Source organism: Trachinotus anak, unplaced genomic scaffold (genome assembly GCF_046630095.1).
Source record: "Trachinotus anak isolate AG129_WGS33_773 ecotype Australia unplaced genomic scaffold, CSIRO_AGI_Tana_v1 ptg000025l, whole genome shotgun sequence".
NCBI classification, from domain to species: Eukaryota; Metazoa; Chordata; class Actinopteri; order Carangiformes; family Carangidae; genus Trachinotus; species Trachinotus anak.
In genome coordinates this window covers 7412489-7435648 of record NW_027273876.1, presented here as the reverse complement: position 1 = coordinate 7435648, position 23160 = coordinate 7412489, and the positions used below count along the sequence as shown (strand labels likewise).

The following is a 23160-nucleotide window of genomic DNA, read 5'->3' as shown; positions in this document are numbered from 1 at the left end:
AAACATGTTTTTTTTTGTTTTTTTATTTGGGTGAATTGACTCTTAAAAGTGCAGGAGTGCTGAAGATAGATTAAGCATTAGATGTTGGTATCTGCCACCAGTCCCATGTCCTGGCTTTTTCAAAGTTTTTTCTCCTCTTGCCATGGCACGTACGTTTCCTGTCACTTTCCCAGGCTCGAAATGGAGGTGGCGGACCGGGCAGTCACTTCTGTGTGGCCATGCGTGGGACAGCCCCCCCCCCCCCCCGTTGACCTGCAGCTGCCACTCAGACTGACATTACCAGAAAGACCTTTGTTTTGTCTCTAAAACTCCTCCTTAGCCAAAGGTCAAGGTTCAGCTTGCGGCGGGTGGGAGAGATTCCTTCGCCACATATGGAGGCACATTAGCAGGCCGGCTGCATTTATTGGGCGGATCGCTTGCGGTATGACAAACATATCCTCTTCCACACCCACACTATTTGTTTATCAGGTATTTAGTCAATACCTAAATGCTGCATTATGCATGAGGCTGCACAATGCTTAATTACACTTGCATGATTTGGATTCTTCATTCAAATTAGTCTGTTTGATGAATGGACTATTCTCAGGAGAAGATATGTAATTACTGTACTATTTCCGTTTGGCATGGAGGCTCCTGCTTACATGTGTAACTGAGGAGGGATATAAAGTCAAAGATACTTGTACTGTTGTCTGAAAAAACTGCTTTTACTGCAGACTTACACAGTTTTCTGTCGCACAAAGAGAGTTTCTTCTTCACGGTATAATGACTGCATGAAAGCTTGGGTTTGTGAATTCTAAATCCTATTTACCTCTCTCAACATTAAAGATCCTTAGTGAGTGGCTCTTTGCTTGAAACTATTTGATGATAAGGCTTTTGAAATATTGATTTGAATGTGAAATTGAGAGGCATCAGTCAGTGTTATTTCCCCTTTAATCCCAACTTCTTTATCTGGGGGCAAGAAGAGAAGCAGGGAGGGAGGAAGAGAGGCAGGGGGACACGTGTGGGGGAACATCTGTGTGTGTGGGATTCTTGTTTGGGTGCACATGTGTATGCATTTAGAAATGCAGATGTATTTTTGTGACTGTGGTTGCAGCTATGTGTATTCCTGTGTGTCTCTTGCTGAGTGAGGTGAGAGACTGCTTGATTTTTTTTGAACCACTGTAAACAAGCCAACAACAAGCCTTGTTAACGATGCCACTCGGAGTTAATGCACAAAACAACTTTCAACTCAAAATCCGCTTTTCAGGAAAAGTCTGAATTCCACGCTTATTACTGTGGAATAAATGCTGATCCGTGCTCTACCTCAGTGTGGCTGTGGCAGCAGCTACAAATTCTCTTTCAAACACAGTGGAACATAGTGGAACATAGCACATAGACTGTGCATACCCAGGTGAGTGTATTCCCATAACCTGTCATTTCAAAGGAAAAAAAACACACACACACACGTCAGCACTTCCACAGTAGGTCTCTGACAACAGGGTGGCACATACAGTATGAGGAAAGAACCCTTTCTTATTCTGCTCTTGAACACACCTGACACACAGACAGACGCCCATGGACTCACCACGGAGATACTGAAAAAGCTACACATTAACGACCTAATGTACTTGAATTGCGTCCATGAGCACTGGTCCGAATCCCAAATTTCTCATTCTAAATTTGACGCATATTACCACACTTTTGTTTCCTGTTGTATTTCAGACCAATAGCTTCATCAAAATGTCTGATATGTTTGTGAGGTCAATAATAATTGAAAAGATGCCTTGAAAACCCCCACTACATAAAAAATTGAATAAGGTAAGGTAAAGGTATCCCTGATTGTCCCACAGGAAAAACTCTGTGTTGGGCTCCAAACCACTGCATCACATGACATCACAATGCACATACACTGAACTACATTGTCATACATACAAACCTATACAAACCATGCCTATGTTCACGTGTTGAATGTGATTCTGACAATACAGCAGACATAAGGAATAGCTGAGCCTTCTGTGTGTTGAGATTGCCCCCTGCTGGCACTTTTTTAATCTGAGGCATGAAAGATGAGTTTACCCTCTTGAAGGCACAATGTTATGTTCCTGGATTTACATTTTAATATTGCAGTTATACAAGACTGCAGTAGAAGGTATAGATGCTAATCAATGGCCTGTCAAATGCATAGTGTTGTTTGATGAAGATAAAGTGCTGCTGTGTGTAAAATATGGATGAGTAAGGAATTGTAATGTTGTATTCAGTCTTTAGGATGATGTCCTTTTCTTTTATTATTATTATTATTATTGATTTATTAAGGACACTGTTTAAATACTATACACTGCATATTTTTGCTTGTTAGTTATTAGATGTAAATAATGTATAGAATATTAAAGGGGCCCTACCCCAGCTTATGAAAACAGTTCTGTGTCTTCTGTGGTCTGAAAAATAACCTGCGTGGTGTCAACAGTGTTTTCTTGGCTCACACATTTATAAAAGAAAGCCTGCCTTGGAGGCATGGAGTTTAACAGGGATGGCCAAACAAAAAGATGCGTTCAAGTTGCATCATGGGAAGTGTAGGATACAGTCCTTTTGGAGCTTGACTTACTTTAGGGACAAAACGTCGCAACAATAAATTAGTAGAACTGCTTCAAATACACAACACGTACAATAAACACCAGCTTACTGTGAAAATGTATCAAAGAGTGTTAGATGGTTTGGTTACACGGCCATTCTGATTTCTGTCAATTCATGATGTGACTCAAGGTCAAAATAGTCAAAATGCAAAAGTCGAGCAGAGATTTATCTGACCGTTACTTCATAAACTGTCAAACCCCTTCAGTGACAAGACACCAGAAAAATAAATGGATTTGAATTTCAGTTGGTGGGTCATAATGAGTGATGGGTGAGGAAATATCAAGGTACACCAGAGCGGGGTAAGGGAATGGGAAGCAGGAAGCTGTTCATCCTCACGAGTCCTCTCCACGGTCACTGATCAATACTCTTGAAGTAATGGAAATGTTTTTTTTTTTCTTCTTCTAAGGTTACCACTTCACTTTGCTCTATCTCTGCAGAAGATTTTCGCAGTACTGTGTGAATATTACAACATGTACAGTGAATAAAGCGTAGAATAATTTACTACTACTCAACATCATTTCCTCATGGTGTGACTAACAGAACGAAATGCCACAGCTTCTATTGCAAAGGAAATACTGGACGTGTTTACTATATAAATTAACAGACTGGAAGTGATGCTGTCCTTGAACTTTAACCCCAGGGATGGGACAAGTGGGATATCTTTGAAAGGCTAGCGCTCACAGTCAGCAGTCTTGAAGATACATTTAAATGCAACACACTGCCCTCATGCAGCAGTTTGTTGAACTAATTCCAGGGCACATGCAAAGACACATTACAATATGACACTCATTTGAAATGATACCAGAAATGATCTATTCCTGTGTTTTCTACACCGCTTTGAGACAGAAATGAGGCAACAGCACTGCAAGTTATCTCTGCGCCTTGGCAGAGTTTGGGGGATTTTTTTTGTGATATGAATGTGCTGCAGGGGTTTCGTCCCATTCTCCAGTTTCTGAAGTGAGTCCCATGTGGATTCCTGTGCCATGACACAGGTTTTTGTATCTCTCTGGGGCTGCTGCAGCTCGGGCTCTATCAGCATGACTGATCTCATTTATCCTAGTCGCATCCAAAGAGGCCCGCGGTGTGGGGAAGGGAGCTTCAATAGCAGTACTGTTGGTGCAAAAGCACAGATCATTGAGCTGTGCGGTATGGCAGCCGGGGACTCGCATGTGTGAATAACAGTTTGTATTTAGGATTTCTCTGTATGGGGAACTCCAGGGTGCAGGAGATGTATGGAGCCTCATAATGGGATAAACAAACAGATCACAAGCCTCCACTGCACTGCATTATCTTCTGCACTGAATACTGTATTAGTCTATCAGTAATTCTTGCCGGGGATGTCAGCCACACAGCGATGCACCGCAGCAACAAGCATATGGCATATTAGATTCAAACAAATGTGACTTTATTCTGAATTACAAAATGTTAATTAGTTGCTTTTGGTGCTTGTAAATATTGTATCAATCTTAAATTTCTAAATTCTTAAGAGAAATTTGCTAAACAGTGAAGTTTGAAAGGATGCCCACACCTATGTATTCGGTCAAAGCCTTGAATATAATACCATGAAAATGACGAGGAATCACAGAGTATTAGCCCAAGAAAACAAGACCACATCTTCAGCAGAGAAAGATGAACAAGGACATGTATTTGTATGCTGTTAATGCCCTCACAGAGAGAGAAGCTCATTCTGTTAATGTGTGAGCAAACTCATCGTCTCATAACATCCATCTCTGTGGCTCCACTTACCATGACATTTTGTTGCTTTGCTTGTAATTGATTTCTACTTCAATTTATTAATATAGCCTATGGAGTGCCTGGAGCACAACGCTAGTTATCTGGAGCCCACCAGGAGCTTAATCTTCTCAGATGAGCTGCATTAATAAGAGTGTTCAAGTAACATATTGATTACAGAATCAATGTCTGTTTCTTTGCACCATGCTGAAATGATTACTATAAAATGGAACAGCATTAAGTAATGAGACGAGTCCCCCTTTTCAATCATTTTGCTTCAATCTAAATTTCAATAGGCTCTTTTTTGATTGATCGCGTGTAAATCCTCAAGCCAACCTTTCATAACAAGAAGGAATAAAAAAAAATGGATCACTACATTTGTGTTTTCCATCACCTCAAGGTTTTTATTGATAAAGTCCATGTTGTTTTTTTTCCAAAATGAACCCAGAATTTGTTGCACTGTGCAGGGATCTTTGTATTGTGGTTTCCAGGTCACATGGTATTCTTTCCTCCCTGCGGGCTGTGGATCTGAGTTTCTGCAGGTGGTTCAGAGGGAAGTGGTAGTTTCATACATACAGAGTTAAGCCAACAGGAGGCCATGGGAACCAGCATATCTGCACTCCCATTATCATCACGGGGCAACAAGTAGCTGGAAATAATTTTGTATCCTTCCCATTAACATTGCACAAATAAACAATCCAAAGGAATCTGAGCAAATATTGTTAATCATTGTGTGCAATATATCTGATGATATACATTACACAATTATAACATGACATTTCTTTTTATTTACTATTATGTTAAAAGACCACATGCTTTCTATCTGTAAGTTTACCCATGAAACCCTCTCCGTCCTCTGAATACATTTCCATTTTTATACATGCATAATAATGAGATACTTTTATGTATGTTTCTTGAAAAGATATAGGTGCAGTGTATCTGACATAAGAAGCCACCCCATGGTTCACAATGTGCACACTGTGAGCTTTGAAATGGTTTCATTAGTTTTTGCATAATCATCCCTTTTCCTTTGTAAATGTGCTGTTTGAAAGCAACACTGCACTGGAGCACATCAAGCTTGATACGGATCAGGTACATTATATGTATCTGTAAGTAAAACTGTGTCTGTATAAAGACTAAGTAAACACTCTATAAATAAATCTCTTCTCACCAATGTTCTAAATATCTTAATCATTAGAGGTCCCTTAGGATTGTTTTCATGCTAGATTGCATTTGGCACCTCTAAATGATAGACGCAGCAGCTGTTAGATATATTAATAACACACCTCAGTGAAAATTAGCCAACAAAATACTTGTGTTTTGTTTTTGTCTTTTAGACAGATTATACAATAAATACGACCCCAAAAAAAAGTATATAATGGATGTCTAGACACATATGACAACATGAATACTTACAACAGGTAAATGAGTAGACCACATCAATAAGGTTTATTACATCTCTGCTTCAATGCCCTCAGCGGGTTAGTTTGAGTGCGGTGGGATGAACGTTGCAGATGTCGAACCAATGCTGATCCACCTCCTTGTGTGGCAGCAGGCCATTCCGTGGCAGAAAGAGCCAGCGCCAGCGATCGCGGCTGCCCACCACCTGCCAGAAGCGCGTGCCCTTGAGTAGAAAGATGGCATTGTGGGTGTAGGAGAAGTAGGCAGCGTCAATGTTGCCATCTGGATGGTCTCCGCTCACCACTGGAGGGAAAACATCTCTGATGTTTTTGGGGAAGCCTCTTGCCAAGCTGTTGGCTTCCACGTCGAATGCATACACCTGTTTGAACACATAATTGTTTTCCCTCTTATATAGTAATCAATTCAATTACAGGGCGCAAACAAATCACAGAGGAAGTGTGGCAGGTTTGTTTGCATGAATACATTCCCTCATGATGCAGAGAGACAATAAATTAGCTTGGGCTTTAGTCTCTTCAAGACTTGCTATTGTATATCCACTTGTTCCACAGACTAGTATAGTGAAATTAAAAATCACATAAGGAAAAAGTGGTGGTAATGACAAGTAAACCAGGGAGGGACTAAACTTTTAGAGGGGCCTCAGGGCAAGAATGAGCCGTAGGCCCCCTGCTGAGACCCCCAACCAGGATACATACATAATGCCCTCTGTGCATTACATATGTACTCTGCTGCCTCCTCATTCCTTTTAAATACAGAGCACAGAGCTTACTGTACATGCCAGCTTCATTATAAGCCCAGATGCTGGAATAAAACGCTCCAGGTCTTCTGTGTGACAGTTTGTGGTTATTTGATTAAACACAACAAAATTATTAAGAGATTTATTTAGTTTTTGTCACGCGGCCAACTAAATTATTAATGGTAGGGTAATGAGGCAGGACTTGCCTTAGCCGATATTTCCTGATTACTATTAAACAAATTACCAGAAGTTGATACACAGTTCCATGGGGCTTTTGTAGTGGCTGAGCATCTTTGACAGGCAGTTTTCCAACTGTGTCTGTTTGGCAGTCGAACCTTGATTTAACTCCAGCTGTCATCTCATTTGGGTTCTCTTGCACAATCCCAGAATCTACTGTTGTTTCTAACCTAGCTAATCTAACAATCCCTATGTGCTCCCCCTGTACCTCCCCATTTGTTGTGTGTCAAAGAGAAGATAAGGACGCCATTCTTACAAGCGTGTTTTTGAAGAAGTAGATGTGGGAGTCCCTCCTGTCATAAAAGGCTGTGTCGATAGGACCGGACACCCCTGGGAAACCTTCAGAGATTAACCTTGGATAGCGGTGACCTTCTGGGTCCTGTGTGAATACCTCGTCATTCTCACTGTCATACCTCCAGAACCGAGTACCTGCACAGAACAACAACATTTTCTCAATATCTCTTTAAAGAAAACCCTGCTGACAGGTGTATGCATTTACACATGTAGTATAACACAAGAGTACCTTTAAAGAAGAAAACAGCATCTCTTTTTCTGGACCACACATGCACATATGCATCCACTCCATCTGTGGGAATTCCACGCCAGCCGATCTGCAGTGCAACTGGATCACCATAGCGTGTTCGGTTATTTCTGTTCTCATACAGCCAATACCAGCCATCTCTCATGAAATAGGTGTTAAAACGGATGACCACCTCCCCGTAGGGCGTCTTCTCCTTTCGGATCCAATCAAACACTGTGTTGAACCGACCCTTACAGCCCCCTGGAGAAAGAAAAATGTGTGGGTTTTGTGTCAGTCTGTAAAGTTTGTAAAGAGAGACTTTTTTTTTATTTTATTTTTTTTAAATCTCTGGAGCTGTGTGTGAATTTTCCACTAGATGGTGCTGTAACCACGTAGCCTACCATAGAGGTGCTGTATGGCTTTCCTGTCCATCCAGTCCATCTCAAAGCCAGACTCATGTGGCAGATAGCTGGGCTGCATTATAGATCCAGGTCTGTATATGTGGGGGAGACCTAAGACGTGGCCGATCTCATGAACTGCCACCTATAACAGACAGGAAATTCAAATGGTGGTGGAATGATGGAGCTTCAGCTGAACTTCTGATTACTTATTATTCCTATATTTTGGGGGGAGTGTGCTTACTTTGAGAAGGCTGATCCCACTGCCCGCATTGGGAGCAGTGAAATGTTCATCATCATCAAAGTGTATATCACCCAGGAACCAGGCGTGGGCAAACTCTTGACCGGTGCCATCAAACCTCTGATTGCATCCAAGATGTCTTCCTGTGTGGCACAGAGATTTTTAATAGGTGCATTGTACTCTTTGTTTATTTGAATAAAATATTGTCCACATAAAGTATAGTGAAAAAAACCCAAAAATCAGTCATCCAGCTGTTCTGCAGTAAAGACATACAAAGCTTGACTGTATGAAATCAACATATCCTTGCACTATGGAACACTGACGATGGCTATTACAGCTGATATATATATATATTGCCTGTTAACAATGTTATTTAAAAAGTTAATAATGACATGATGATTTAATTCTATCATTTATCTGAAACTAATTTTAAATGTGAAATGTGTATTTTGTACTGTAATACTGTACTTTAATATCTTTTACTATTGCACTTAATTAACTGCATGTGCCATCAGGATAACAAGTCACAAAATATATATAATTTTCACTAATTTCTTCAAGAAAATATGCTTTAATGAGTTTCACTGTATTGGCTGAGACTCACCTGTACCAAAGCCCAGCCTGATATCAACGTCCTCCAGTGGGGAACGCGTGTCCTCCACAAAGTCCAGCGGAGACACCTCACTCCACATCCTGAAGGCCAGTCTGAAGATGTACCTCTGCTCTTCAATAGTCAGCTGACTGCTGTAGCCTTCTCCTATCAGCCTCCATTTCAGCACTTTCTTAGAAAAGGCCATGTAGCCTGTGTCACCCAGGTCTCTCTTGTTCCTGCTTTTGGATACGAGAGCGGCAAGGTGGCGTTTCCTGCGCCGCACTGCTTCGCTCTGACGTACGTTCACACTGATATTCACCTTCTGACTGTCCATGACGATCCCATGTGAGCTGTTTAGAGAAATGTCGTCAAATAAGTTCAATTCTTCTGTGTAATTCATGCTGGTGTCATTGGAAATGCCTGTGAGGACACTTTCTGTATCGTTAAAATGTAATGTGTCATCTTCAGAGGAGTTCGCAACACCAACAGAGGTGTCACTGATTATATTACTTGCTGTGTTGTTACCATCAGTTTCATTAAAAGTGTCACTTGGACTGTTTTCAATATCGGAGGCACTACTGTTCTCAGATGTGTGCTGGTCAATCTCCTTGTCGGGGACCCCACACCTTGGTTTGTTCATTGCCACCTTGGTGCCCTCATCAAACACACCTGTGACAGGCAGACCAGACACCTTCTGAAACTCTTTAAGTGCTGAAATAAATGCTTCGCTCTCAGTTGGTCTCCTGTGGTCATCTTGATCACCATCTTGAAGAGCATCCCTTGAATGAGGCACAGAGGTCCCCTCCTGGATCGTGGGTTGAAGATCATCAAGGAAGCTGTCACTGAAACTGGTGTCAGAATCTTCAAACTGGATCTCCTCCCAGTTCACTGGCTTCATGAATCCATATCTAGAGAGAAATAACTAGGACAAGACATGGGTTAAATTACTTTTGGGTCCTATGATGTGTAGTGAAATGTATATTCTAACAGGTGTGAAAGACTGTAAGCAGTTACCTCTGCTGTGTACTTGTCTGTTATAACCTCAGCTTGGTGAGAATTAAGGGTTTGTACGTCAGAATGATCCCGATTGTGGAAAAGTTTCTCTGCATCAGCTGAGCCAATGTTGGTCCAAAAAAGCAAAGTTATCAGCTGGATGTAAGTCAGCATCGTGGTGTGGGTTTACTCCTGAGATTATATACAAGTGAGATGATGGCAAGTAAGAAGCCACAGTATTTTATAGGCAAATCCTTGAGTTTTGCCACACCCATCTGAAGGTGTGACTCTCTGGAGATATCCCACTTTTCTCACCCTTGTGTGAAAAGTAAACCTGTCTTTACTGTCTGCAACTGCTCACTTTGACTGCATTGTATGGATGTGTTATACACGCTCCACTGGTTTGAAATAGACTGTTGTTGACCTGTAGAACGAAGTGAAAACCTTTGCTTTCATGTGGACAATAACAGTGTTTTAGGGCAGCCGTGACCTCTGCCAACACCTGTTCTGAATAGGACACACAGTGTTTTACATTGAAAAAAGGACTCTGCTGACCAGGACCAAACCTTCCATATCATCTCACTTGACCAAAGTTTATTTTCAAAAAAATACATCGACTTTCAACTTTCTTGAGCAAACCCAACATAAATAGAATTATAATTATATTCACTCACATTTTTTGTGGCATCAATGTCACCACTTTCTCTCAGTGCAAAATAGTCTAAATATACATACACACATACATGCATGGCAAGATGAGCAGGTAAAATAAAGCAGACAAATGATAATACATTTAAATAAAAACAGAACATACAAAGAGAGAGGATGAGGTGGATGGATTTAGGGCTGTGGTGGCTGGTTACTGTAGAGCCTTGGCTATCGCTGCTGCCAGGTGCTCAGCTGTTGGCTTTTCTGCAGCACAGCTGACACTCAGGCCTTCTGCTGTCATTGCGTCTTGAGTAGTAGGCCCTATGGCTGCAAACTGGAGACAAAGAAGTTCAAGTGACTGTCAGAGGCACTGAAGATCTATTAAGTGCTGCACATTCATGCAATTTTTATGTGTGGCTATACCTTTATTTCAGTCAGGTGTTCCCCTGACAGCCTCCGCACGACTTCTAGGCAAAACTTCACTCCTGATGGACTAAAGAAAGCTATGCTGGCTGGAGTGCCCTGTGAATGCACAGACGAATGAGTGTTTTCTACATAAAAACTATTCTCTAAAATATAGTAGGAGTGGGGGGGGGGGGGGGGGGGGGTACCTGCTCTGTGAAATAGTTCTTCAGATTTTTCTCCAGATCTGGATGCTCAGCTGTTTGATAGACAGTCAGCGTCTCTAGAGGCACTCCTGGAAACAAAGAAACAGATACCCGCAGTGATAAAAGGTAACGCAATTACTATTTTATAATTAGTATAATCCCAGTGGGACTTTTCACTCTGACTTATCACCTTCAGTTTTAATCGGGAGGCATAGCAGGGGGAAATGCTTACCGTTTTCCCTTAAAGCCGTGGGCAAAACTTCCCTTTTGATTGAGCCACAGGGGAAAAAAAGTGGTGGAATATTTGTGTCCTCTCCTGTGATGAGAATTAAGTAAAAGGTCATATTAATTATTACAACAGCCACAAATTTTCAGTTAAAGTGAACGGTGAAGAATCATATCATACGTTCAATGATAACACGTGATAAGACCTCTGCTGTCCCTGTGTCCTCACCCAAAGGGTTCAGACCCAGATTTTGTACTGTGGATAAAACACAAAAAAGGAACAAGATATGTTATGGTGATGTCATGTCATGGCAGAGCAAATATAATAATAATAAAAGCTAATTATATAAAGTGACAAAGAGATCCAACTGCTGATGTTCACTATGAACAAAGGAGGTAAAACATACATCAGGAACATGCTGCACCTGCGTCACAGCAAACTGTCACTTGTGCACAACCAATTTCCAAATGACTGAAGGCAGTAACATCACTTGACACATCCCTGTGAGCACCAGGTGCCTGCCACACTCTGCTACACTTAGCATTAACATGGAAAAGGTTTATACGATGCACAATAATGGACTTTAAGAGAAAATATTTTCAGAAAGAAGGATTTGCGGATGTGACAATAACTCACCTAATGCGGCAGTTGCCTTCCCAACCACATAGATGGACTTGGTGTTCCATTTGTCTTTCACAGATCTGTTCCACTCTGAATTAATCATTAGGAAAAGATAACATTTAATAAAACTAGAGTGAAAGTGTTTCAAATCTCAGTTGGCAGTCCAGAAACTCAGTAAACACAACTGATAAGTTAACCAAACACTTGCTTTCAAGGGATTCAGACCATTGTATCAGTCAGGCACAGGGTATTTTGAGATGTATTTCTGTGGGCCCTCTCACCTTCCCTTCTTTCTTCTGCCTCTAGGCACATCTTAACAGCCTCCACTGCTCTTGGGCTGGTAAATATGAGACCTCCATGTTTTTCTGGTTGGAAAAGCTGAAAAAAAAAAAAAGACATTTTAAACAACAGATAATGAAAAAAAAAAAAGAAAACACAAATAATAATATAATATATAATAATATTTTACATTGTAACAATATTTACCTTATCTGACAAGGTGTTTAATGAGACAAACTTAAAAGACAGGACAGGAATTAGGGTAGCTTTATGACCATGTGACGCCAGCTCCTGGGGAAATCAGAATAATTTGTGCAGTCAAATGCAAAGCATTAAAAAATGTGACTGCTGCAATATCTGAACTGAATATCATTACATCCCAGTTAATATGGAAAGACTGACTCTACCTTGATGTAAGGATCAGGTCCAGAGTCCCCATCTCTTGGCTCTTTGAGCAGCAGTACATGCATCTTGATAATGACCTTTAACTAAAGGATCAACAAAACAAATAGTGAAGAACAGTACAACCCGGGCTAGAATATGAATTCCTCTGTCAAAATGCAGCCTAAGTCGTTAACTAAATTGCAGAAACACCGAGGTCTGCGGGTGTGAGGGCACAACAAGCTAAGCTACACCCTAAAACTGTCATATGCAACCTGCTGATAACAATAGTGTTGAGTCACGATTATCGGACTGTATAAGGGGAGCAAATGCAATGTGATAATGCTGCACTCTGCACTTGAAACCGCTGTATTCAGCTAAAATGTGGCTGTCTTCTTCCGTGTTGTTGTTGACATTAGCAAGACACACTGGGTGACAGTTCAGCTGAATATAATCTGTCCGTTATGCTTTGCGATAATAAGCGATTCACTCGTTTTGCTGGTGTGGTACAATATATTATAAAGTAGATAGTCAGAAAACACAATATTGCACAAAATAAATGTACCTTGAGCTGTCCATACGGCTGGGCGCATAACGACTACAGTCACGGTCGAGAAGGGGAGACATAACACTGGATATTTGACTAACTTCTCAAAAACTAATTTTATGTAAACAAATACATTTACTCACTACAACAATATAATAATTAATGATGACATGTCATGTGAATACCTGTTTACAACAGTAACGTAATAGTTTAGGCATAGTTTAAAGAACTGTGAACCCCTTTTTCTGAAATGGTTTATTCCATTTTACCAACTGGCGACAAAACGGCATTGCGGCTCTCAAGGCTGCGACGGCAAGCGGGAAGTCGTGCGCATTTAGAGCCGTAATGGCGGCTTTACTAGATCAGTTTCCTTGCACTCTGTGGCGAAACTGTAACATTAGCCCCGCCCCCCTCAGTTGACACGCGTGTTACCTATTTGCAGCATGGCTTCATCAGCGAAGAGGAGAGCGGTAGGTTTGGGTGAAAATCCCGAGGAAAGTGACAACAGCTCCGATGAGAATCCGGAGGAGGATGACGATTCCGGGGAGGAGGACAGCGAGGCGTCGGAGGAAGAGATCAATGAGGTAACGGAACAAAAATATTCGCTTTCTGGCCTTGCTAGCCAGCTAAATAGCTAGCTAACCCAGCTGTCGGCATGAGCAGTAGTTACTGTTAAGAAATAAGTATATGGGATAAATGGGAATATCCTGTTGTGGCGTTAGTTTATTTTCTAATAACATGACTCCAAAAGTAGTTCTACAGTGCACGTCTAAAACCTACTTGAGTGAAACTACAATCTCAGATTTACAGGAAATACATGAAACAGCTGATTGTTTACCACACAGGCAGATACCTACTGTCGGTAACCACTTTCTGCTTTGTTATTGGTCCTTGTTCAGGAGGTCATTGTGGACTTTGAAGCCCACAGCATTACAGACAGAGACTTCAATGGCGTCAAGAAACTACTGCAACAGGTTTGGGACATAATGTACACTCACTGGGCACCTTATAAAGAACACAGTACTAATACTGAGTAGGACCTCCCTTTGCTCCCAAACCAACCTCTGTTCTTTGTGGTATAGATTCTGCAGGATGTTGGAAACATTACTCTTAGATTCTGCTCCATGTTGACACGAGTGCATCACCTCATTTCTGCAAAGTTGTCAGCAGCTCATTGATGCTGCCAATCCCCAGGCTCTACTAGTGACTGAACAGCTCCCGATCTGTTTCTGCAAGATTTTGCACATTGCACTGCCACCACATGATTGGCTGATTGCATGAAAAAGCAGGTGCACAGGTGTTCCTAATAATGTGCCTGGTGCTCGTATGGTAACTTGTTTATGTGTTAGGCGAAGCACGGCCTCACTGATGTCACTTCCTGTTATGTTCGGACACAGCTCTTCCTAAAGGCTCATGTAAATACATCAGAGATGACAGACATCATCGTTCAACAGAGTCACGTTGGAAGTGTCATCAGGGTGAGTTGCTCAGTCGTCTAACCTCATCTCAGATTTTACAGGGGACTTCTCAGCAGCTTCAGCTCTAACATGCGTTCACCTGTCCCTTCACTTTGCTGCAGCAAGCTGAGGTGCCAGAGGACAGCGATGACGACGACCCAGATGAAGTGTTTGGCTTCATCACTATGCTCAACCTAACAGAGAGAAAGGTAACAGCACAGACGCACACCTCACAGACTAATTGGCTCTCATGGGCTGTGACCGTTTCAAGTTTCACCATATGTGTGCGTGATGCTGCTGGCAGGGTGTGCAGTGTGTGGAGGAGGTGAAGGAGCTGATCGTGGACCAGTGCGAGAAGAACGCTACCCACAGTGTGACAGAGCAGCTCGAGCACATCCTCGGTGACACCAGCAAGCCTGTGGGGCTACTGCTGAGCGAGCGCTTCATCAATGTACCTCCACAGATCGCCCTTCCACTGCACAAACAGCTCCAGTGAGTTTGGCCTTGAATCATCTTAACCCTTTAAGAACAGCCCGAGCCATCTCGATGGAAATAAAGGTGCCATAAAAGGCATCATCACACCACTTCTACAATAGGGTGTGAAAAACAGAGTTCCTTGTGATTTTATCACAACATACGCTTTTTTTGCATCCTCAATAATTTCTAGTGAGAGAATCTGTTTCCTCTGCAGCACTTTATCATAGCTGCATGTATCTGAGTTCTTCTGTATTTGTGCTTACAGTCAGCAAGCATTTTTAATTGGTAAGTGCAGCAGCCAAACTTCATTGTATATTTTCCTTTTTCGTGGTAATGATAAGACATTGACAAGGTTGCATTTGAGAACAAAGAGACAATACCGTCAAGAGGCAAAACTGCATTCACCCATTTGCTTTTATCACATCATTGCATCCTGGATGTGACACTGTGGATGAACCTTTCTAATCAGAGCAATTAGTGCGAACCGCATTTGCCTCTGCACTTGGTATGAACTGAGTCTTGTTGAAGCTGTGTCGTTAAAATAGATACTTGACCTTATGGTGTTTTGTGAAATACAAATAAACTTTGAAGATGGGTTGACTGCTATTTATGAATGTGTTAAAATATAAGTATTGCTAATGATTCTGATATCTGAAGGAGTATCTGTTGTGTCTCTGTCTTTTGAATAAATCAGTCTTTTGAAAGTGGAGTGTGCAGGAAAATAAAAGGATTCTAATTCTGTCCTCCAGAGAAGAAATCGCTGAAGCTCAGAGGACAAATAAGCCCAGTGGGAAGTGTCACTATTGTCTGATGATCAGCAAGACCTGCAAAGAGGCAAACAAGACTATCCCAGCCAGAGGAGGGACTCCCAAAGAGGAATACATGTTCGTCAATGCAGAGGAGGAATTCTTCTATGAGGTAGAGTCAAGCAGTCTAAGAATGCTAATATACAGGGAGTGCTTATATACAGTAATTGGATAATAACACTTAGTTCTTTATGTGAACTAACGTCATATAAACGATCTTAGAAACTAGTTCTATCTTATATATTTATACCTCCAAAGTCGAAAGAAGTCATGTAAAATATTTGTTTTCATGTTTAAATATTATTGCAGTTTTAACTATTGTCTGTATTCTCACAGCAAGCCATCATGAAGTTCCACTACTCGGTCCAGGAGGAGGCTGACTCCTGTTTGAGCGGCAGGTGGTCGTTCGACGACGTCCCCATGAAGCCTTTCAGGACAGTGATGCTGATACCAGCGGACAGAATGCCTGCCATCATGGACAAACTCAAAGAATACCTAACTGTGTGAACCTCCCAGTAAACAAGACACTTGTGTACACTGTGAGGACATTCATGGTCATGGAAATGGTTCACTACTCTCTTAAGAGACCCTAGAGGAAATGTTTTGATACCATCAGTTACAGTCGGTATTATGAACCTGACAGTTGGTTTCTTTTTTTCAGCTATTGTAGATACAGTTTTTCCAAATCCCTGGTTCATTTAAGAAACAGTGCAGAAGGAGCTCACCTCATACACCACATATTCAGCTGTTGAATAGAATATGAATAGAAGTACAGCATCAAGTTTTTTTTTTTTTTTATTATTATGGACAATGACAAAGATGATAAATCTTCAATGTTAACGACAACAGCTGAAATGGGTGAATTTGAGTCTAGTCTCAGCAGATGGAGAAGGAAGGGATGTGTCATTTATCATTAAGTCAAAGTCAAATTACTGAATTGTACAGCTCTATAAAGTTTCCAAATTGATAGTGGTTTGTGATTTTCCTCAATGACATAAATTGGTAGAAAGCTGACTTTAACCAATCTGATCTGGTTGACTTTGTTGGCATTAAATCACAATAGTTTTTTTTCTTTCTATAAACGGTTTTCTAATTAAGCATCTCTGTGGCTCTCTTGACACAGATTCTTAATAAATATGTTATATCTGCATTCCTTGACAATCATTTCCTTTCTTAATCTGGAGGCACGTGAACTCGTATATAATGTGTCAGCCTGAGAAATCCAGACCCCATACACATCATGTTCACCTGGGGAGAAAGGTGCACCAGCACCTCTGAAAAGGACAGCTTTGCATAAGAAACGAGGCAAAGGTGACACGGTGACAAATGACTCGTCCAGCAGCTTGTACATGCATCAAGGTGCTAGAACATCTCTGCGTCTGCACCTTCCTGGTTATTTGCACAGGAGGTGTGACGGGAAGATTTTTCTCAGTTTGAAGCCCAGGAACGGACAGCACCCACCTGCAGCCTCTCTGCTGCTCATTAACGTCTAAAAATCTGAGCAGCTGTCGGGATAACTGATGTTTCCAGACGGACAGTGTTGGTGCAGGGAGAGAGACGCTGGCTCTCGAAGAAAAGGTTACACATGTTTTAGACTACAACTGATAAAGGTCTCCATGATTCGTTTACTACTTTTTACAACATTTCAACTCAACAGACTTCACCTTCTGCATGCGATAGGGTACACGACACCATCAAAACGTCATAGAAGCAATGAAATAAATGAAAATTACAGTTTGGATTGTCGAGAAATATTTTACAAGCATTTGGCTGATAAGATTGTAAGAGCCAAGATTTTCACCTTCATGATTCCGGATCATTGAATCACACATCTGTCATAAGTCTGCGGCATCACTGCACAGCCGCCGCCGTCAGCATCACCACCGACAGCCGCAGCTTTTTGTTTCTCATCTTTGCACTTTCTGGATCCATCAGGGTCCAACATGTCTTGCAGTATGTCTTTGCTTTCACTAGGGGGCAGATTGTAGAAGAAGTAAAGCGGTGCCATTTGAATGAACCTAAAAATGACAAAAAAAGAAATTCAGTTATTTAAAAGAGGATTAAAAAGATTAGAATTTGAAAAGTGACCAAATAGCTCAGTTTAATAACAGAAATGATCAAAACATGTTTGTCTCACCAGTGCAATACATAGACACATAAGCCATGAGAACTCAGATCTAATCTGCTTGTGCACATGGTGCATCTGGCAGTGCTCTTAAAAAAGGGACTGACTTACACTTGAGGGGAAATTTCCGAGACGGTCCTCATGCAGTTGTTCTCTGACAGAGTGTACTCGTGGAAAACAACCCACTCTGGCAGTCCAAGCTTCTGCGACTGAGCCCCGTAGCTGGAGAGCGGGTGCACCTGCGCCATGTGCTTGTGTGCCAAAATGAAGTAGTTTCCTGATCCGTCCACATCTCGAGCGATCTACGAGAAAGGAGAAATGCACTTTGAAGGTGAATACTGTTCAAACATTGGAGGAACACTGACGTTTAGTTTCCATGTACCTGCATGAAGAACCCGGCCAGCAGAGCTCTTTTGACGTTGAGGGTGTTGCTCTTGGTTCCAAAGGAGGGGTCAGAGATGGGAAGCTCGATCCTGTTTAAGGTGTCAGTCAGCTCTGATCTAATGGCCTCGGCTGTCTTCAGGGCAGAATGATCCAGGAAATAGTCCTGGCACCACTTTTCAACACTGAAGCCTGGGGAAAAAAAAAATATCACACATATCACGTCAGTTATATTATATAAATAGAATTTCAGTCAAACTGAAGCTTTAGACTCAGAAATATGGAACTGACTTCAAACTACATTCAAAACAACATTCAGCTTGGATGAGGTTCAGAAGGACCCGACCAAATAATGTTTTATTTGAATAAAGGTTTTCCTCTATTTTTGTGATTATATACATATTGTAGATATATTTCTTTAATGTAAACACTTTAAATTTCAAAACAATCCCTCTTATGTACTTTTGTCTTAATATCTTCTGTTTTTAATTCTTTGTAACGTGAAATGTAAAACAGTTTGAAAGTGCCTCAGTGTATCCTTTGGCTCATCAAGCCTAAATAAACCTGCCTTGGTATGAGGACACTGGGCTTGTATGTCATATTACCACAGTAAATAGCTGATTCAGGATCACTATAGTAAGGATGAATCAGGGCCTGTGTGTGTGAGATATATATTGCAGCATGTTTAAAAAGGTAATATTTTACATGAGTAGTCTGGCCCTGTTTTATTCAGTTTCTCACATTGTTCACTCTGGCTTTGTTTGAAGGCATTGTAGATATTAATGAGAGTGAAGTGATCGCCTTCAGGGTGCTGGAACTTTCTGTGACACTGGACGGCCTCGTGGGTCATGCCAGCAGGTGGCTTCAGGAAGCAGCTCGGCGCTGAAAGACAAGGAAACAACGAGGTCGACATCAGCGAGACAAGCCACTCTTACTGAAGACCATCTGGTTCAGTGTCTGAAAGAAACTGCAGCACTGCTACAACAGTGCCCATATGGTGAATATATGAACAGAGGAGCTTCACTCATTAGGAGAATAACTAACAAATGTTATTCTGATGGTAAAGTACGTACCTGACAGCATGGCTGCGATTGTCAGCATCTCACTCACACAGTCAAACTCGCAGGATGCTAGAAGAGCTTTGGCCATCTGAGGCTCCAGAGGGATTTCAGACATTATGATGCCAATCTCAGACAAGTTGCCATCGTCATCCAAAGCTGCAAGGTAGTCCAGCTCCTCCAGCGCCTGCATGAGACCCTCAGGATCTGCCAAGATGAACACAGAAGCATGATCACGAGTCTTATTGTATCATTGCCAATTTTCTCTCCGCTCTATAATATATTGTACCTTTATGTATATTCTAGTGGGATATGAAAATTTGTACATCACTTATACATCAGAGAGAGAATTTGTTAGCATAAAAAAGTACAAATAAAAAACTGATTCATGAGTCATTTGGGAGATATTACCATCATATGTGGCTTTAAACTTTCTATTTCCCACATAACTCTTTGACAAAAAACAAAATCATGACGTATGCACATACTGTAAGGCCAAGTAATATTACAGTACATTTAGCCTGTGCTTCCACTCCGTTGTGCTTGTCTGGCGCTGCCCTAATGAGACATGTTGTGTAATCGTTAATGAGCTGGCCTCTTTTAGCCTGTTCTGTTCATGTTAGGGTGGGTCAGAGCTCAGACAATGGTTAGCAGCAGGGTCTTGTCAGCTCAACTAAATCATGGCTGACTGGGCCCAAACAGCTACACAGAGCCAATTCAGCTGTACTTCCTTCAGCCAAAAAACTCCCCCACATACACTTCTGGTTGTGTTTGAGGGTGGGAGAAGGATGCGGTCTGTGGGAAACAGTGACCCAAAAATAAAAATGCGCCAGTTTCACCTGGTCTGTCGATGAAGTCGCACTGTTCGAGGCCACCTATCTCCATCCTTTTTAGGAAAAGGACTGTTGGTGTAATGTTGGACTCCAGGATCCGTGGGGAGTTCTCTGCAGGAAGCTGGCTGTCCTCTGGATACAGGCAGAAACATTTACCTAGGCAATAAATCAAACCCAGTTCAGTGAGGCAAAGAAAGCTGATGCACCTAATTGTGGTTTTACATGATTTGATGAACTCTGATGCTGGGAAGATTTTCCTCCAGCATTATCATACTCAAGAGTCCAGGATGTTTTACCATGTCCGAGTTTGACTTTCAAAGCCTCAGAAACAAACCCTTTTATTCTCCAGGTAGCAGGGTGTCAGACATACCTGTTGGCCCAGACAGCTGCTTGCGTATGTCTGCCTGACATTGACTTATGGGTCGAAGTACCTCTGAGTTAGCCCTTATTCTTGGATTGTACACCTACAACAGAAGGTAAAACTATATTAATTAATATTGACAGAAACTCATTTAGATAGAGATGTCTCACTGCAAGCAAAAGCTTACCATTGTTTTCTGGACTCCTGTGTCAATGACAAAGTTGACAGACTCTGTAGCCCACCACATATCCTCCCCCTGTTGAGTAGAGAGGAAAACTCTCCTGGACCTCTTGGAGTCTGGTTGCTTGGTCAGGAAAGGCAGTAGCCCCCCCTGGCCTGGGTGCAGGACCACAGGCACCATCTCCCCTAAGTCTGCTCCCAACCTGGTGCCCTCTCTCTGGAGGATGCTTTGGGCACAGTGGACCTCCTGCAGAAGCAATTACAGAACTATTTAAACCAGTCTCATCTCTAAGTCAAATGAAATCACCAGTGAAGAATACAATGAATAAATACTACCTACCTCAGCTGAGGCAAAAAACACAACAACATCTCCATCCTCTTTGGTTCGATGGATCTCCAGCACCAGTCTCAGTGCTGAGTAGAAGTAGTCCTTGTTGCCGCTGTTGCTGTGGACCACCTCGGCAGGACACGAGGACTCCAGACTGATGAGCGGGATGCTGCCATAGTGGCCCAGCAGCTTGTCGGTCATGGGTGGGACAGCGAGGACCACCACCCTGAGCTCAGGCCTCTGCAGCAGGATGTCCTTGAGGAGACCTAGTAGTAGGTCTGTGCTAACTGTCCTCTCGTGGGCCTGGTCGATAATAATGGCTCCATAGTGCTCCAGAAAAGGGTCCGACATCATCTCTCTCAGCAGCATATCATCGGTGCAATATCTGAGTAACAAAGGCGCAGGCGGGGGAAAAATTAAGAGCGACAGAAATGGTTTGTGGATGATATTAAAGTGTCATTCAAGCGCGCTGCCGCCGGCACAGCTCGTCAACAAACCTCAGAACAGTGTCGGAGGAGCAGCAGGTCTCGAGAGGGATGGTGTAACCCACTTCATGGCCTATGTTAACGTCCATTTCATCAGCCACACGCAAGGCCAGATCCACAGCCTGTTGCCTGTTAGTCTGTGTGCACACGACCATGCCATGCTGGTACTGGGCTGACAGGCAGAACTCTGCGCACCACTGAGGGATCTGAAAAGCAATAAACACTGAATGTTGTTCACACTTCACCGCGTGTCTTGACAGTGCTGCAGAGAACTAATTCTCCACAACACAGAACATCTTTTATTCACATGTACTTGGGTTTTCAGTGGAGGGCATCCTTTCAGGATTGTACCAACAGCTTTTGTTTAAGCACACAGCAAAACAAACACTGACAGGAGATATCCTATGGTATTATCGCTCATAATGCAAAATTGCTTTGGCAGCATGTGGCGGCTCCAGCGGATCAGGGCTTAGCAGCAGGAGGTCCCCTAACACCCCTGCTGGAGCCTTTGTGCTGGCTGACTGTCAGGCAGGCAGGCTGGAGCTTGGACAGCAACACAGTGACACAACAGCATCTGCTGAGCTGGGCAGCCTGTACACACACACACACACACACGCACACACACACACACTCACTCACATCATGGTATTCCTTTAAAAAAAAAGTCACGAGTATCAAAACTATGTCTAAGAAAGAAGTTGTGCTGAACAGAAAAACTCAACTTAAAGGATCTATCTCAAATAAATCACATGAAGGCTGCACCAAACTAACAAGTAACTAACAAGTCATACAAACTGGGTTATGCTTTGGTATTTGGGTCCAGTATGAAGGAAGCCTAAATACACATGAACACAGAGAAATATGGAGAGGAAAAAGGGGCCCCCTCAAAGATTTTTTCTGCAGTGAAATCTTTCTGAAAGACACCTCTCCATCCTCCCTTTCTTCCCAGACAACATATTAATATGACTGTCCACACAGTCTTACCTGTGTACTCCTCCCGGTCTTTGCTGTCCCGCACACAATAACCAGCTGGCTGTTTACCAGAGCATCCTCAAACTCTTGCCTGACCTTCCACACAGGCAGAGTCTTCCTCTCTTTGAGCAGTTTGTAGTAACGTGAGGAGAAGGGCAGTCCATCGAACTGATTTAACTCCAGATCGTCCCCAAAGCCGAGAGCATCCTCCCCGGGACACTCTTCACTTTCAAGGTAAATGTCTGGCTCCGCCGAACTGTTTCCCCCCGACATGACCCCCACCACCACACTGACTGCTGGTAAATTAAAATTAAATCGGACACAGGGTATTTAGACAAATATTAACCACAGTGTCTCTGCTCGGCTTCCTAATTGATAAAGCTGCATGTTTTAAGCCGTCCAAAGTTTGGAGCTGTGCACTTCGGGGCCGGCCGACGCGCAGTGCGCACTGGTGGGTGATTTCTCTCTCCCCCAGCGTGGCTTCACACGTGCTTTGATTTGCTTAGGGCTTCACATTCACCACTGAGAGCACAGTGTCCGTGAACCCGTCATAATCGCCTGCGTGTTATTATCCACACGATCACATGAGCAGCGGCGAGGACGCTCACGGAGGCGGATGGATGTTCCCACCGCTGCGAATATAATCCCCACAAACATCCCTGTTTTTTCATGTAACGTTGAAGAGGAAAAAAAGGAAGCACTGGCGGTCAGTTCTTCATAAAGTGCAGGATGATATCAGCAGTAGCCAGCAGAATGCAGTGCGCTGGATATGGAAGGTAATTAATGCCGCTTGAAATAGATGTAGTAGTTAAAGGACCCCAAGTCATAATGATGATGCAGTGTGAGATGATGTGTGATAATTAAAAGAAATACACTTAATAATGGAATAAATATATATTTTTTTTTTTGG

The 23160-nt window shown here is 42.4% G+C and overlaps 4 protein-coding genes across 10 annotated transcripts; 1 reads left to right on the top strand and 3 right to left on the bottom strand.

Annotated features, from left to right (window-relative positions):
* Positions 1 to 3294: 3294 nt before the first annotated feature.
* Positions 3295 to 9895, bottom strand: mmp21 (matrix metallopeptidase 21). Of its 2 annotated transcripts, XR_011685065.1 has the most exons (8): positions 9499 to 9895; positions 8497 to 9406; positions 7896 to 8035; positions 7655 to 7796; positions 7257 to 7514; positions 6990 to 7162; positions 5758 to 6121; positions 3295 to 4877 (listed from the first exon to the last, which is right to left on the bottom strand). XR_011685065.1 is itself a non-coding variant. In XM_071462579.1 (7 exons), exons 1-7 carry the CDS (start codon positions 9649 to 9651, stop codon positions 5816 to 5818), a joined length of 2082 nt encoding a protein of 693 aa, XP_071318680.1. In that variant the 5' UTR covers positions 9652 to 9895; the 3' UTR covers positions 3299 to 5815. The 2 variants fall into 2 exon arrangements, 1 of the variants encoding a protein (XP_071318680.1); XM_071462579.1 differs by having other exon boundaries at positions 3299 to 6121.
* A 145-nt stretch (positions 9896 to 10040) lies between these two features.
* uros (uroporphyrinogen III synthase) lies at positions 10041 to 14075 on the bottom strand. Of its 6 annotated transcripts, XM_071462585.1 has the most exons (11): positions 13850 to 13989; positions 13645 to 13752; positions 12267 to 12347; positions 12067 to 12150; positions 11862 to 11958; positions 11596 to 11670; positions 11140 to 11214; positions 10966 to 11049; positions 10737 to 10822; positions 10549 to 10647; positions 10041 to 10459 (listed from the first exon to the last, which is right to left on the bottom strand). In XM_071462585.1, exons 3-11 carry the CDS (start codon positions 12327 to 12329, stop codon positions 10337 to 10339), a joined length of 786 nt encoding a protein of 261 aa, XP_071318686.1. In that variant the 5' UTR covers positions 12330 to 12347; positions 13645 to 13752; positions 13850 to 13989; the 3' UTR covers positions 10041 to 10336. The 6 variants fall into 6 exon arrangements, with proteins under 6 accessions (XP_071318686.1, XP_071318684.1, XP_071318682.1 ...); XM_071462583.1 differs by lacking the exon at positions 13645 to 13752 and having other exon boundaries at positions 13933 to 14075; XM_071462581.1 differs by lacking the exon at positions 13645 to 13752 and having other exon boundaries at positions 13896 to 14010.
* bccip (BRCA2 and CDKN1A interacting protein) lies at positions 13203 to 16677 on the top strand. The gene is made up of 7 exons (XM_071462580.1): positions 13203 to 13371; positions 13687 to 13761; positions 14185 to 14265; positions 14367 to 14453; positions 14549 to 14736; positions 15471 to 15639; positions 15864 to 16677. Exons 1-7 carry the CDS (start codon positions 13231 to 13233, stop codon positions 16032 to 16034), a joined length of 912 nt encoding a protein of 303 aa, XP_071318681.1. The 5' UTR covers positions 13203 to 13230; the 3' UTR covers positions 16035 to 16677.
* Positions 16678 to 17132: 455 nt separating this feature from the next.
* On the bottom strand, positions 17133 to 22955 carry dhx32a (DEAH (Asp-Glu-Ala-His) box polypeptide 32a). The gene is made up of 11 exons (XM_071462578.1): positions 22263 to 22955; positions 21291 to 21484; positions 20806 to 21178; positions 20473 to 20712; positions 20295 to 20388; positions 19931 to 20080; positions 19107 to 19298; positions 18775 to 18915; positions 18035 to 18225; positions 17764 to 17954; positions 17133 to 17545 (listed from the first exon to the last, which is right to left on the bottom strand). The coding sequence occupies exons 1-11, from the start codon at positions 22521 to 22523 to the stop codon at positions 17344 to 17346; spliced, it is 2229 nt and encodes a 742-aa protein (XP_071318679.1). The 5' UTR covers positions 22524 to 22955; the 3' UTR covers positions 17133 to 17343.
* Positions 22956 to 23160: the final 205 nt, after the last annotated feature.